Source organism: Perca fluviatilis, chromosome 19 (genome assembly GCF_010015445.1).
Source record: "Perca fluviatilis chromosome 19, GENO_Pfluv_1.0, whole genome shotgun sequence".
In the NCBI taxonomy this organism is placed as follows: domain Eukaryota; kingdom Metazoa; phylum Chordata; class Actinopteri; order Perciformes; family Percidae; genus Perca; species Perca fluviatilis.
This window is the reverse complement of record NC_053130.1, coordinates 11887119-11901165: the sequence shown is the minus strand read 5'-3', so window position 1 is coordinate 11901165 and position 14047 is coordinate 11887119. Positions and strand designations below refer to the sequence as shown.

The 14047-nt window shown below is 40.3% G+C and overlaps 1 protein-coding gene across 1 annotated transcript in view; it reads left to right on the top strand.

Annotated features, from left to right (window-relative positions):
• Positions 1 to 13074, top strand: part of adss2 (adenylosuccinate synthase 2) — a 30723-nt gene extending 17649 nt beyond the window's left edge. Inside the window, exons 5-12 of the mRNA XM_039784728.1 lie at positions 4259 to 4366; positions 5688 to 5769; positions 5873 to 5999; positions 7800 to 7954; positions 8690 to 8814; positions 9214 to 9311; positions 9539 to 9688; positions 9946 to 13074. Of these exons, the coding sequence (XP_039640662.1) occupies positions 4259 to 4366; positions 5688 to 5769; positions 5873 to 5999; positions 7800 to 7954; positions 8690 to 8814; positions 9214 to 9311; positions 9539 to 9688; positions 9946 to 9998 (898 nt within the window). The 3' untranslated portion in view covers positions 9999 to 13074. The remainder of the gene's footprint in view (positions 1 to 4258; positions 4367 to 5687; positions 5770 to 5872; positions 6000 to 7799; positions 7955 to 8689; positions 8815 to 9213; positions 9312 to 9538; positions 9689 to 9945) is intronic.
• The last annotated feature ends 973 nt before the right edge of the window (positions 13075 to 14047 follow it).

Sequence of the window (14047 nt, the reverse complement as noted above, 5' to 3'; positions counted from 1 at the left end):
GCGTCGGCCGCAAGAGTCATCTATCCCGCCGGTATCATAGCAACAGCGCCGGAGATCCGCCCACAAAGCTACTTGCGTTTCGCGTTTCATACTTGCGTTTCAGATCGTTAAAATAGGGCCCTGTGTGTTTTTAAAAGCATACATCTTAACAGTGAGTCAATCTTTTCTTGTGGATTATAGTGGGGTCCATGCCCTGCCAACTGGCTGATTTTGGAGATGAATCAATATTGTTGACACAGAGCCTTGATATTGTTCCACATATAAAGTGCAGCAAGTAGTGTCAGCCATAGTCTAGTTTGCACTCCCAACTTAAAAAGCAGTCATCAATATTTTTATAAAAGCAAAGTATCAAATGACAATGTAAAAAGGGTGATGAACCTTAAACGAATTATCACCTGAATCTGCAGCTCCCCTCGCCTTTACTGAGCTTTACAGTGAGTTACACCAGCTGTCCGGCCCACAATTTCACTGTTTTGATTCACTCTTACCGCTCTCGCAGCAGGCAGCGGTTTTCAGTGAAAAAGCTCTAAATAAACAGCAGGCAGACACAGTTGGTGACTAGCTGGTGAACATAGTGGAGCATTTAGCAGCTAAAGAGCCAAATATTTCCCATAGCAGTTAGTATAGACCAAAAAGGAGTAAGTATTTGACATTTGAATGAATGCTAATGTTGCTACGTACGTAACTCCTGGATGTGTTAAACAGATTTGCCATATCAACTGCTGATATGTTGTGTTCACCGCTTGTTTCTGCTGCCCCCAGTTATTGCAGCTTTAAAACGGTTTATAAAAATATGCCAGCAGTACCAAATTACAGCATTTATAAGTTTGGAAGAATGACAGGTGTTTATCTAAGTTTAATTATGCACCACTTTTACTAAACACTGCTCTTTATGATTCAATCGTTCAATCAATCAATCAATCAATCAATCAATCAATCAATCAACATTTATTTGTATAGCCCTTTGCAGCCACCAGCAGGTATGCAAAGTGCTTTACATCAAGAAACAAGAATAAAACATAGCATACAGTACAATCAGAAAAAGGTTACATAGAAGCAGGAGGAAGAAAGGAAAATGTCACAACGCTACTATGTATTAAAAGCCATTCTAAATAAATACATTTTGAGGTTGCATTTATAAAAAAAAAAAGAAAAAGAAGAAGCTACGTCTTTAATAGTGCGAATGTCAGGGAGCATCCTCTTCCAAAGTCATAGGGCAGCAACTGCGAATTCTTGGTTTAAAGCAAATCCAGAGAGATTTTCAACAACAAAAGTCCTCTGGTGGCTGGCCTATGGCCATTGATCTATCTTAATTGAGCCCCATATATACATTTATTTTAATATCTTAATTAGGATGGAACGGAAATCGACATTTCCTTCCATCTTCACTTTTCATAGGGGCAGAAATATCTTTCCACAGTGACGCACACACTTGCATATGATCTCCACGCTGCTCTGCCTGGAGGCGTCCTCCCAGAGCTCAGACAGACAGAGTAGCAGCCCTGGAGCAGGTGGAGTTTATGAACAACATGACAGAGTAGCAGTGCTTCATTGCTAAGAAACTGAATAAACCAGCATTTCCCGGTAAATGGCGTTTCTTTTAAGACCCAAGTATTTAATGTAGTTAATCCAGTTATTTAGCAGTCTATTTTATTCACACCATTTTAAAACAATTTTATTCCAAACATGAATTAACTCGGGGCAGTGAACCATACTGACATATGTGTGAGGAATGTTAAGCTGAGTCTGTGGAGCACTCACAATACTAAGCCCAAGAGAGATTCAGTGTATTCCTGTTCAAAGCTGGGTTGTCTTAACCAGTTCAGACACCGAAGCCCAAAACACTCGGCGTGCATGCGGGCGTGCGGGCGTGCGCGTGTGTGGAGTAAATGCATGTTCACCAGAGTGCCTTAATGGCACGGCCATTATAAGCATTCAGCTGATTGCTATGACAGGCTGGTGGATTTTCAGGTTCTCCAGGTGTCTGTTAACACTGCTGCTGGAAGTCGAAGCAGCATAAAATCACAGAGTCCGATCAGAAGCCAGAATTTAACCTTAACTTGCTCAAAACTAGAAACCCAATGTGGAGACGTGCAGTCCTGTAGTTTCACTAAGATGCTAAAAACGAACAGCTCAAACTCAAAGAAAATGTTTGGTCACAGTTAAAGAACAATTGGAATCAACTCATGTTAGTATCTATAGAAACATCTACACAAACAAAAACTGGTGTCGAATTTCTTTAGTTACAAATGACCGGACACAGTAGCTTCAATCTTTGCCCTAAGATCACACACTGTATATACATTTTATTCTTTCATGTGTGTGGATGTTTTCTGTGATCTTTGCTACAACAGTAAAATGCTATGTAAAATATCATACTGATGTATCAGTCACAGTAGCCAAGAACTTTTACTATAACTTACTTTTCCATTCCACTCCATTACAGACAGAATACCAGCTGAGATCAGTTGCATTGTTTTTTTAATCATGGCAGCAGTTTTCAGATTACATTATGTGCTTACATAATTGCAAAAGGGTTGTCGACTATTGTTGAAAGAAGTGGCTGATCTTTAATGCAATATCTGCATTGCCCATTATCAGCAACCATTCATCCAATGTTCCAAAGGCACATTCTGTTTACTAATCTGATATCATTTTGAAATGTTAACTGAGAAAACATTGGAGAACCCTTTTGCAATTATGCAAGCACATAATGTAATCTGAAAACTGCTGCCCTAGTTAAAAAAAAAACAATGCAATTTATCTCAGCTGGTATTCTGTCGAATGGAGTGGAATGGAAATGTCTAAGTGACCCCAAACTTTTGACTGGTAGTGTATATACTTTAAGTACATTTTGCTAAGTAAACCTAGTTTACCCAATTAACCTTTTGAATGGTGGACTAACTTCTAATGGAGCATTACATGTGTTATTACTTAAGTATGTAAGTAAGTAAAATGTCATTTATGAAGCACTTTTTACAGATAAAATCACAAAGTGCTTTACAGGGGCAAAAAAAGACATACAAGAAAACAATGCATAATAAAAACACCATAAACAATAAAGATTACATAAAAATAAAATTCATCTTATTTTTAAAAGAATCCACAGAAACAGCAGACTGTAGTGTGGAGGCACAGCATTCCAAGTATAGGTGCTACGGACTACTTAGTAGATAGTACTTTTTCTACGCTTTTCACTCATGCGCTAATTGCTGCTACATCGGTTGGTGCTGATGACGAAACTTAACTATGGAGGATGTTAGGCCATTTCCATTCTGTAGTTTGCATATGGGGTAAGCAGCCTTCCTTTTCTTAGGCCGTGTTACAAGAAGTGGATGTTGAGTGTCTGATACTGAGTCTATTAGAGATGCAGAAAAAGGCTCAATGACAGTGTTGAACATTGCTTTTTTGTCACTTGCTGATCAGTGGTTCCCAACCTTTTTGGTCTGAGGTACCCCCCACAGCCCTATCAGATGAACTCACGTACTCAATCATTGATTCCCAATGCATGTTCCAAATGTATAACGTGTAATATTTAGGTTTGTTCGAATGTTTCAACCGTTAATCTTAAAGGTGCAGTAGGTAAGCCTTATAAAACTAACTTTCTGTCATATTTGCTGAAAGACCCTATGTTCGAGTAGAACTACATGAAGCATGTAATTTAAAGAAAAAAATCCGGCTCCTCTGGCACCACCTACAGCCTGTAGTGCGATTTGCAAAAATCCACAGCTCCCTGTTCAGATGCACCAATCAGGGCCAGGGGGGGTGTCTAACTACGTGTCAATTACTGCTCATGCACACGCATTCGTTCTCCCTTGTGGGGGGAGGGGCTTAGGAGACCGTTTTGTTGAGTTGTCAATGTTTTTGGCTAAGTCCTGGATCTTCGCAATCTTACCTATGGCACCTTTTAACCATTTATTAATTACTTAATAACTTACTAATTATTTGAACAGTTTAAACTTCTGTGCTCGCTTGCTTACTAGTTTTCACACACTCTTGCATAACTGCTACATGTAGTGTGCGTGTGCGTGTGCGTGTGTACGTGTGTGTGTGTGTGTGTGTGTGTGTGTGTGTGTGTGTGTGTGTGTGTGTGAGAACGCAGCTTAAGACTCAGTGAGTTCCCCCTAATTAACTGGGTCTGGAGTTTCACAATGATTTCGATGAATGACATAAAGAAAAAGGTATGTTGTAGAATGAGATCACATACTAATGCTATTTTTATTTTTCCCCCCTTCCCTCCTCTCTCGGTCCTGCCCAGCCTCGGGACAACAAAGAAGGGGATCGGTCCAGTGTACTCAGCCAAGGCAGCACGTAGCGGTCTCAGGATATGTGACCTGTTGGCTGACTTCACTCAGTTCTCTGAAAGGTCTGTGTCTATAGTACAGGAATATACTGTATCTCTGTCTGGAGTTTGGATGTCATCTGTATCTACGTATATATATCTGCTCAGTGTGTCAACGACAATGTTCTAAAAAGACCACTGGGCAATGAGTCAGTGAGTAATGTAATGGTTTGTTTCATGCCTCATGCCACAATTCCTTTCCCTCGCTGAAAGTTTTCCTTCAACCAAGGAACTCAAGAAACTTTACCTGCATTTCACCCACACATACTTGGCTTCAGTTTATTGACTGTTTCAATCACAGGCACTTTTCCAGGAACTTATTAAACTTAGTTTAGAAAGTTGGCACCCCAGTAATTATTTTTATCTTTACCTTGACGATCACAAGGTAGACTGTAGAAATACTGTCTTTAAGTTAGTAAGTAATGCTTGCATGTAGTTTATTGGCCCGATGATGTCAGTTTGCGATTCAGCAAAAGTTTTCTCTTTTTTTTCTTGAGCCTTTGGCACCCCCGCTGCGTCCCCAGACTGGCCTCGTTTAAATGATCCAGGAGGCTGTGTTCTTGTGTTCCGACTGGACGAATTTGGGGATTTTTACGTTCCTCTTGCTGCAGTTCCTGCAACTCTTTCAGCTCCTACTTCAGGGCAGGGTCTATTCGCTGTTCCCTTTTCAGCATAGGGACCTAGGTCAATGAGGGTCAGGTTTCCGGTACAGACAGACCAACAACGGGAACATTTTAACAGTTTTCGCCATCTTATTCATCACTAAATTCACTTCTGACAATGTTTTAGGCGAGAAATGAATTGTTTAGATTTCGAATATAGGCAGTCTTGCGAAAATTGATGCAGAATTGACAATTTGCTTCAAAGTTTTCGGAGTTGAGAAGCTCCATGAAGTGAGGCGACAGCCAGCAGGCGACAGCCAGCAGGCGCCTGCCCCGGCCATGCTCATGCTCAGAGACCCCGCTGTAAGCTGGAGGTCTCTCAGACTGCTCTCGTGAATAACAGGCTTTTATTTTGCCGTTGATGGTTCGTTTGTTTAAATATCACAACACATGTCCATCATAAGATTAACGGGAACCTGTGGTTAACTGTCTTGCTGTCTATTGCCTCGGTTTGCCTGATCTTTAAAGTTCTTCAGACACACAAAATATGCCCACAACACAAGACTTTAGTTCCTCCTCCTGAGTTCCTGGGACATTTTTTAATGCACAGTAAAAAAAAAAAAGGCAAGATATATTGTGTGTGAGGCTCATGTGTTTCTAATCTCATTGCAATTAGATGTAGTATGGTATTATACTTGCCCAGTTGGAAATTCATGGCAAATGATCAATGTTGCCTGTTACAGGTATAAAGCTTTGGCCCAGCAGTACAAGGGTATGTACCCCACTCTGGAGATTGACATAGAGGGAGAGCTGATCAAATTAAAGGTAATCTAGAAAAAAGAAAAGAAAAAAAAAAATTCTAGAAACAGAAATTGTCCTTTTTGCAGTAAGGTTTTGTTGTGTGTGTGTTTTTTTTGTTTTTTTTTAGAACTATGTGGAGCGGATCAAACACATGGTGAGAGACGGGGTGCACTACATGTACGAGGCTCTTCACGGCCCTCCTAAGAAGATCTTGGTGGAAGGAGCCAACGCAGCACTGCTGGACATTGACTTTGGTCAGTACATCACTGTGTGTGCAGGTGTGAGAGTGCACCACAATAAAGCACGCCTTACTCTTAACTTCTATGTCTTTGTGCTAACCTTTTTCTCTGAGAATTTTCTTTTTCTTTCTAATTGCAAAGCGCTGATCAGTGCATCTACTGAGACCCAGTGTGGTTGCTCTGAAACACTTAAGCTTTGTGATGCTCTTTACAAAAGCCTGCTCGGAGCTCAGACTAGGGATGATGGTAAGTTTACTAACTGCTACCAACGTGCTCTGGCATCCAGGCTTGACGTGCACGCTCACAGTTCAACCATTTAATGCCACCTGACTGTGCATGAGCACGAAGGCATCCTGTATCAGCAGTCTGTCAGTCAGTCGATGAGAATCACAGAGTAATCATTAAATCCGAAATCCTCTGAAAAGGTTGAAAGCAAGGCAGTTGTATTGTTTCAGATAATGACACCACAGACTCAACATACTTATCTTCTAGATATATGTCACTGAAGCAGACATTGTGATTATTGAAAGCAGTGACAGCACTGAGCCGATTTAAATTACAGTGGAGGTTCAACGCTTGTTATTATCAAAACACCATGCACGTAATAACTCTGGTGGTGTCAAGGCACAGTGTCCTGCCCACTGACAGGCAAACAACATCTCTGATACGGGATTTAGAAATTGTGGCAAATGTCACAGTAGCATCAACCCTTAACTTTTTAACTGTATCATTTTACATTACGCTTATGTGTTCGCAAAACTCTTATCATGACTATGGCAGTGTTTAGCCAGAAGAGCACTTTGACAGGACAAATGACTGCTGATGGACACACTAGCTCATGAATCTGTTCTTCTGTGATAACACAGTCTCTCTGGGGTGACCTTCTGCATGTGGGCAGCTTCCAGCATCAAGGCGTGGAAATTCATTCCTTGTTTGCTTTTATGACAGTAGTCGAAACACAATTTTTTGAAGCACAACCTTTTTTGAATGTCTGTGTCAGCCTGTAAGTGGCTATTACTTCAGGTACATCTTATATTCACTTATATAATAAGTGAATTTCCCCATTGTGGGGTAAATAAAGTATTATCTAATCTATCTAATCTAATCTAATCTTCAGGTACGGTTAGACTGAAGACAGACAAATGAAAGTGTCAGATGTGCGATGGTTCTTTCTTTTCTGGCAGCTAAATTATCGAGAGGTAAGTTAAGGAGGAGGGTTTGGCCAGTCCACACAGCATTCCGGGATGGGAGAAAAACGTGCTCTGGTTTATTGGCATTTTTTTTATTAAACCAATCACAATCGTCATGGTTGGCACTAAGCACCGGACAGAGCCACGGCGGCGCTGCAAAATAGCCTCGAGAAGGAACTTGTTTTGGTGGAACGTATACATTCAAAAGTTGTTTTAGTCGTGCGACAGAAAACTCAGATTGGACAGATAGTCTGGCTTTACCCTGCAGAGATCTGAGGAGCAGTTAACCACAGTCCTCATAAATCCACCGGAGTTTAAAATTCCAACACAAAGACAGTGGAAGGTAACAGCCGAAAAAGAGTGAAATCCGGCGGAATTTTTGTCAACAACGGAGCAATCCCGGAAGTGGAACGTCGTGGATATAGACTAGCCTCAAGCCAAACTCTGTCACAGCGCTGTAGAACATTTCCCTTGTTTTTGTGAACAGTGTCAGACTTTGATAACCCCTGCTCTACACAAATCTTCCCACTATTTTTTTTTTTTTTTTCAGTTGCATGTTTGTTCAACCTGTATCTGCAGTATAAATGAAAAGTTTGATCACTCTTCACTCCTGGTGTCATTGCAGGGACGTACCCGTTTGTGACGTCGTCCAACTGCACGGTGGGCGGGGTGTGTACGGGTCTTGGCATGCCGCCTCAGAATGTCGGGGAGGTTTATGGGGTCGTCAAGGCCTACACCACCAGAGTTGGCATCGGAGCTTTCCCCTCAGAGCAGAGCAATGTAAGAGGACACACATACACACACACACACACACACACACACACACACACACACACACACACACACACACACACACACACACACACACACACACACACACACACACACACACACAACACACACGTTACTCATACAACAAAGTTGACATAGGAGCTAAGTCCTTTAAATCATGTTTTTAATAAGAATAAAATGACTTGACTACAAAGATGGATAGAATGTTACAGAAAAAGCAGTGGGTTTACAACTAGGTTTAAAGGTGTACAGCTTTCAACACAGGTCACGTAAACCTGCACAGTATGTTGTCACACTAGTTATAAATGAGAAATAAAGAACATTTGTGAAAACGTGTTCATCCACATGTCATACCGTCAACCGGTTCATGCGGTATTCGCCATGGTCAAAACATGGTGTAATGACTTGATTATGTACAGTATACAGCAGAAGAGTAGCTTTGTTTTCAAACAGCACCACCCAAAGGAGGTTTGGCTAAACTGCCACCAAGTACCAGATGTAGTAAACTTTATTTGTTAAGGTCAATAAATCTGTCTGCGACACCTGCTCATGTCTAAAACTTAAGCCCGATCGTTAATGGCTGAACATTTTTGGTGTCTGTGCCTGGACGACCATTACTCAAGTCATGTATAGGAGGTCCCTAAGACATCTAAAAAAAGAAGTCTTGTGAGAAGCAAAAATCTGAAACCGATGGACTGTCTGCGCTCGTCTTGTTGTCTTTAGGAGATCGGAGAGCTACTTCAGACTCGGGGGAAGGAGGTTGGCGTGACCACAGGCAGGAAAAGGCGATGTGGTTGGCTGGATCTGGTGCTTATCAAATATGCACACATGATTAATGGTTTCACTGCGTAAGTTCAGCATGCACTTTGTTTGTATTAATTTGTGTAGTTGTGTAGTATCGGTGTATCCGAGGTTCCCTGAAGTGCATTTAGTACATAATCATGGGAGTTAAAGGTGAGCAATTTAGTTTTTTTTTTTTTATTACATATTGCTATATTTTTTTTTAAAGGTGCAGAGTTTCGTTAGATGTAAGCAGCTTTTGCATCTGAATTTGCAAACAAGAGAGGAGTTCTTTTTTTCGTCTTATTCACTTATTTTAACGCAAGATGCCAAACTCCATAGGGATTACAACACTTTTGTTGTATTCATAAGAAATCTTTGGTTATCAGTTGGTTAGCAAAGCGACCTATGTTTTCAGCAAGAAGCTCTGCTGTCCTCTAACCTTCCTGTCCCCTTTGTCCCCGCAGTTTAGCACTCACCAAACTGGACATACTTGACGTGTTTGCAGAGATCAAAGTGGGCGTATCGTACAAAGTCGACAACCAAACCATACCTTACTTTCCAGGTGAGCCTGTGTGTGAAAAATTGGAGTTGATGCATCTCTGCCTTCAGTGGATATTGTCTGAACGATCGTTTCCAGCTTTTCCTCTTCCTCCACCCTATACTGTTATTTATGGAGAGCTTCATTTCAAGGCAGAAACCTATTGATCTGTTTGATTGCAGTCTCCTGTAAAGCTAATGGTATGATATTACCCCCCCCCCCAACCCCTGCTCACATTGATTTTGTGACAGCCAATCAGGAGGTGTTGCAGCATGTGGAGGTCCAGTATGAGACGCTGCCGGGATGGAACAGCGACACCTCGGCTGCGAGAAGCTTTGAGGAGCTGCCTGAGAACGCCCAGAAATATGTCCACTTCATCGAGGGGCATGTTGGAGTGCCTGGTACGACCGTACACAAAAACCACACGCACGCTTTTGTCAACTAAATTAAACTTACCTCCTCAATTATTATTGTGTTTGAGAACCAAACTCTTCACCAGACAGCGATTGTTCATTTCGGGCACTTTTATAGTACAGTATGTGTTATATTCTGTGTGTGATATTTTCTTGCAGTCTTGCCTAGTCATGTTTAATTTCTTGTTGTCCGGCAATACAACAGGACCCTGTTAACTCCTACCTCGGCTTCTTTCTTTCCTCAGTCAAGTGGATCGGAGTGGGCAAGTCTCGGGAGTCCATGATCCAGCTGTTCTAAACGAAGGGAGGAGAAACACGAGCAACACACACACACACACACACACACACACACACACACACACATACGCACGCACACGCCGTTAATGCTTTACCTCTGAATCATCAGACTGTCCCATGTTACAGACCGGACCTCTCTGGATCAGACTCCCATCAGACTGACCTCCATGAACCAATGGTTCCCAGCTTCTCCATCTGGATTTTTAACCGTTTTAAACTTTAGCATAACAGCTCCAGGGCAAAGTCCCCTCTTTTAATTTGTCCCTGTTCGTATTGTAACCGTTTATTCCAGACATACAACACACTCGGCAACACCAGCTGCCATCAGGTCTGAAAGATGACACGAGGGAATGGACTCAACACACACACACACACACACACACACACACACACACACACACACACACACACAAACACACAAACACACAAACACACCTGATCACTCCCCGGATGAACTGTCCACAGATGTTTGCTTGGTCAAACTTTTATTCAAGTGTATTTTTGTTAATCTATGCTGTGTTTTAAATGTGCTGTGCCAGTCTGGTGTAAATCAGTTTTAACCTCTGCACTTTAGATGCTTTGGGCTATGTTTTCTTGTGCCAGGCGTACACAACCTCCTGACATTATAAAGGGATCCTTTTAATATTTTTAACATGTCTTTTTGTGTTTGTTTTTTTCGTCATCGGACAAAGACTTCTCATATTGCCTTGTCATTCTACCAAAACATTTGCTTTTAAATTTCTTTTAGCTAGCGACTGCTTCCACTGAACGCATCCCATACTGTGAGAAGGCTCGTGTTTTTCACTTTAACTTTGGCAGATGAGTTTTCCATGAACCAATACAGAGATTATAACTAGTGTAACTATCCTTTTTTCAAATGGAAATCAATTCACTAGGGGAGCATATTTCCACTCACATTCTCGTAATTGTTTATCTTATTATCGTTGATTTTCTTTGCACTCAGTATAATGCTCTGTTTAAGTGTAGAGGAAGGAAATTGGTAACAACTTTTGCACAAAGAAATGTGTAAATATGGATTGATAAATGCTGTATAAGACAGTTGTTCATCTTTCTCCTTTTTGTTTTTGTCCACTCCTCTGCCATTGTTATAACACATGTCTTTAAAACCAGAAAAATAAGGCTTGAATAGAAAGTTGTGGGTTGCATTTTGCCTTCCGAAAGAAAAGCTGGTACTCTTTCCTGTTTCACCAATTCAATGGCACCATCCAAATAAGCCATTTAGTGCTACCTGCTGGTAAAAATGGTATTGCGTCTTATGATGCATTCATGCAATGTCAGCAAACTGGAAGAACAAGAAAATCTCCCATTACTCTGACTTGGGAGCGTTCATGCCATGTACATCATTTAAATAGCCTTAATAAGCTGCTTTTTCTGTGTTACGTACTTGTAGCAGTTTGTTAACAAGTGAAACCAGATACATATAAACTCTGTAGCTCCCTTTTAAATTTGCTGAATCCATTGTATTGGTGTTATTGTTTTTTATTTAGATGTGCCAGCAATTGTGTCTTTCCAGCCGTTTTGCTAAAGGTTCGATGGTGATATCCAACTTGGAATTACGACGACTCTTGCTGGTAATTACGTTTTATTTATTTATTTATTTATTAAAGCAGCAGAGGCCAAAATGTCCTGAGTTTAAGTCTATAGTTTGGAGTCAGGCTTCTCAAATTTCATTATGCCATGATTATGACGCCCTATGGGATGGAAGATAGAGACGGGAAAGATTCCCATGGAGGAGTCTTTTTGGCAAAGGATGATAAACACACTACGCTTGGATGTTGACGTGAACATTATTTTAAAGCCGGAAACTTTTTATTATTACGATAACGTCATGTGAATGTGGCATTAGACCAAACTTTAGAAAGCTCCTCCAGAGCCACAGAAGACAATAAGCTGTTCAAATGCTCCTTTTACTACTTTGTGTAAAATGTTTAGCATGCTCCTTTTAATAAACAGCTCGTTCGATTGGAGGAGGAGAACCGAAAACCAAACAACTCTTGGTAAAGCTGAACAAGCTTTGGTGGAAGATAATCACCGATATTTCATAGACACACAGCTGTCATACCAAGTATACTTTCCACTTTAAAAAAACAATGTGGTAGTTTGAAAGCCCCAGCAGATTCTTTAAAATATTCTATTTTCATTACCACAAGGATTATTTGTGATTGAATGTGTTGCTGTTTTTATGTCAGATATTAGAAACTCAATGTGTTTTGTAGTGGCAGCAAGACCTTTGCACATTACACATTTCATTCAGCGTTTAATTCCACAACACAACTAAGTATAACATGACATGAATGGGTTTGATGGCAGCAATTTTGCATTGAGTATTTTGAAAGAAGCAGGGAGTCATCAAGTCAATTTTGCTGGAAAGCATTTAGTCAGATTATTGATATGTAACTTTGGTAAAAACCTCATGTGTTTTTCTCTGGTGACCTAAAATGACCACTCAGTCTGAAACATTTTTCTCAGGACATTGATTATAAATGTAATAACTCTTGATGCTAGTTTTATCTTGTTTGTAACTGCTGAAACCAGTGGGGCAAAACCACATGTATCATTTTCTAAATCCTGAACAATGGTTTTGCAAAGCAGCTCCTATCGATAAAGAAAGCAAGTCATTCTCATTATGTACTGATTCATTTACACACGGTTGCTCCTGTCTGCCTCCCTACTGGGGGTTAAAAGGGAAACCGTAACCAGGATCATTCAGTCATGTACTGTATCTCCATCTGCTCTACTGAAAAGTGTGTTCGTTTGGTATCTGTGACCCTGTATCTCCTTGTTTCAGCAGAACTGTATCTGTTCTCTTTGCTGTGTTATAATGAACATTTACTCCTTTACATGCTCACACTGCCAACTTTTCACTGAATGCCCTTTCACAACCTGAAAATCTGCAGTGTCCATTTCTGTCTTTCTTTTCTTTTCTTTCCTTTTTATGTTGAACATGTCCCATTGACTTTTTCAGTGCAGACTTGTACCTTGACATCTGGTTAAGACTAAATGAATGTTTTTGGCTAAGTACGCACAATACACAAATTAAAGCGCTCAACACATAAGTTACTGTGTTCATTCTTTTGTTCCTTTACATGCAGTTTTCACCTTTTTTTCCTTTTTTTTTTTTTTTTTCCCCACTAAATTTTCAGGTTGTAAAAAATCATCACATTTCCCAGAAATGAACAGTGACATATTTGTCATCTTTGGAAACGTTGGGGTCTTCATTGGAATTTAAAATAAAGTTCCATGGGTCTGAACAATGTTTGGTTTGTAACTGTTGTAATTTATTTTGTTATTTGAGTTTGTAATATCAGTGGTGTTTAGCAGTTCAAACACACATTAGCTGATAAAACTCCACAGGTCAATATGCTATACATTTGGCCCTGATAACACACAGCACCTTCAAATAATTTCTTTCTTTGATAATGGGCCTTTTCACAGCAGACATTTTGACTTGTCAGGAAAAGGCCAGGTGTTACTGATATCGATGGCTTCGTTCTGTTCAAGCACTCCGGTCTTAACAGTACAGCCGTCATTCATTTTATAATTTACACCTGCTGTAACGTGTCAAAATGTCAAAACCAAACGTTTATTGAGCTCTGTGCATTCACACCAAAAAGGTCAAATGGCGTAATGCATTCAACTAATTTTATTTTACTTATAGTAAGTTGAGCTGTTGTTTGAAAACGGCCTCAATCAAACATGTCTGTTCTAGTATTTACAGTAGGCCTATGTTTGTCTCAGGACGAACCAGAGAGATGTTAAGACAAGACTGAAAGACCATCAACTTGGAATAGCCTACATTTTATTATCATTTTTGTGTGGGCATTTTTAACCCTCCTGTTGACTTTGGGTCAAATTTGACCCATTTTCAAAAAGTTTCTATATCACAAATTTGGGTTTCTTTCAACCAAATTGTCAAAGAAAATAATGTGGATGGTTCCATACAACGCTCTTCACAAAAAAAATACACTCTTCATTGAATTTCGTTGTTTTATTCTATTTTATAGCATTTGAAAAAAAAAAAAAGACAAA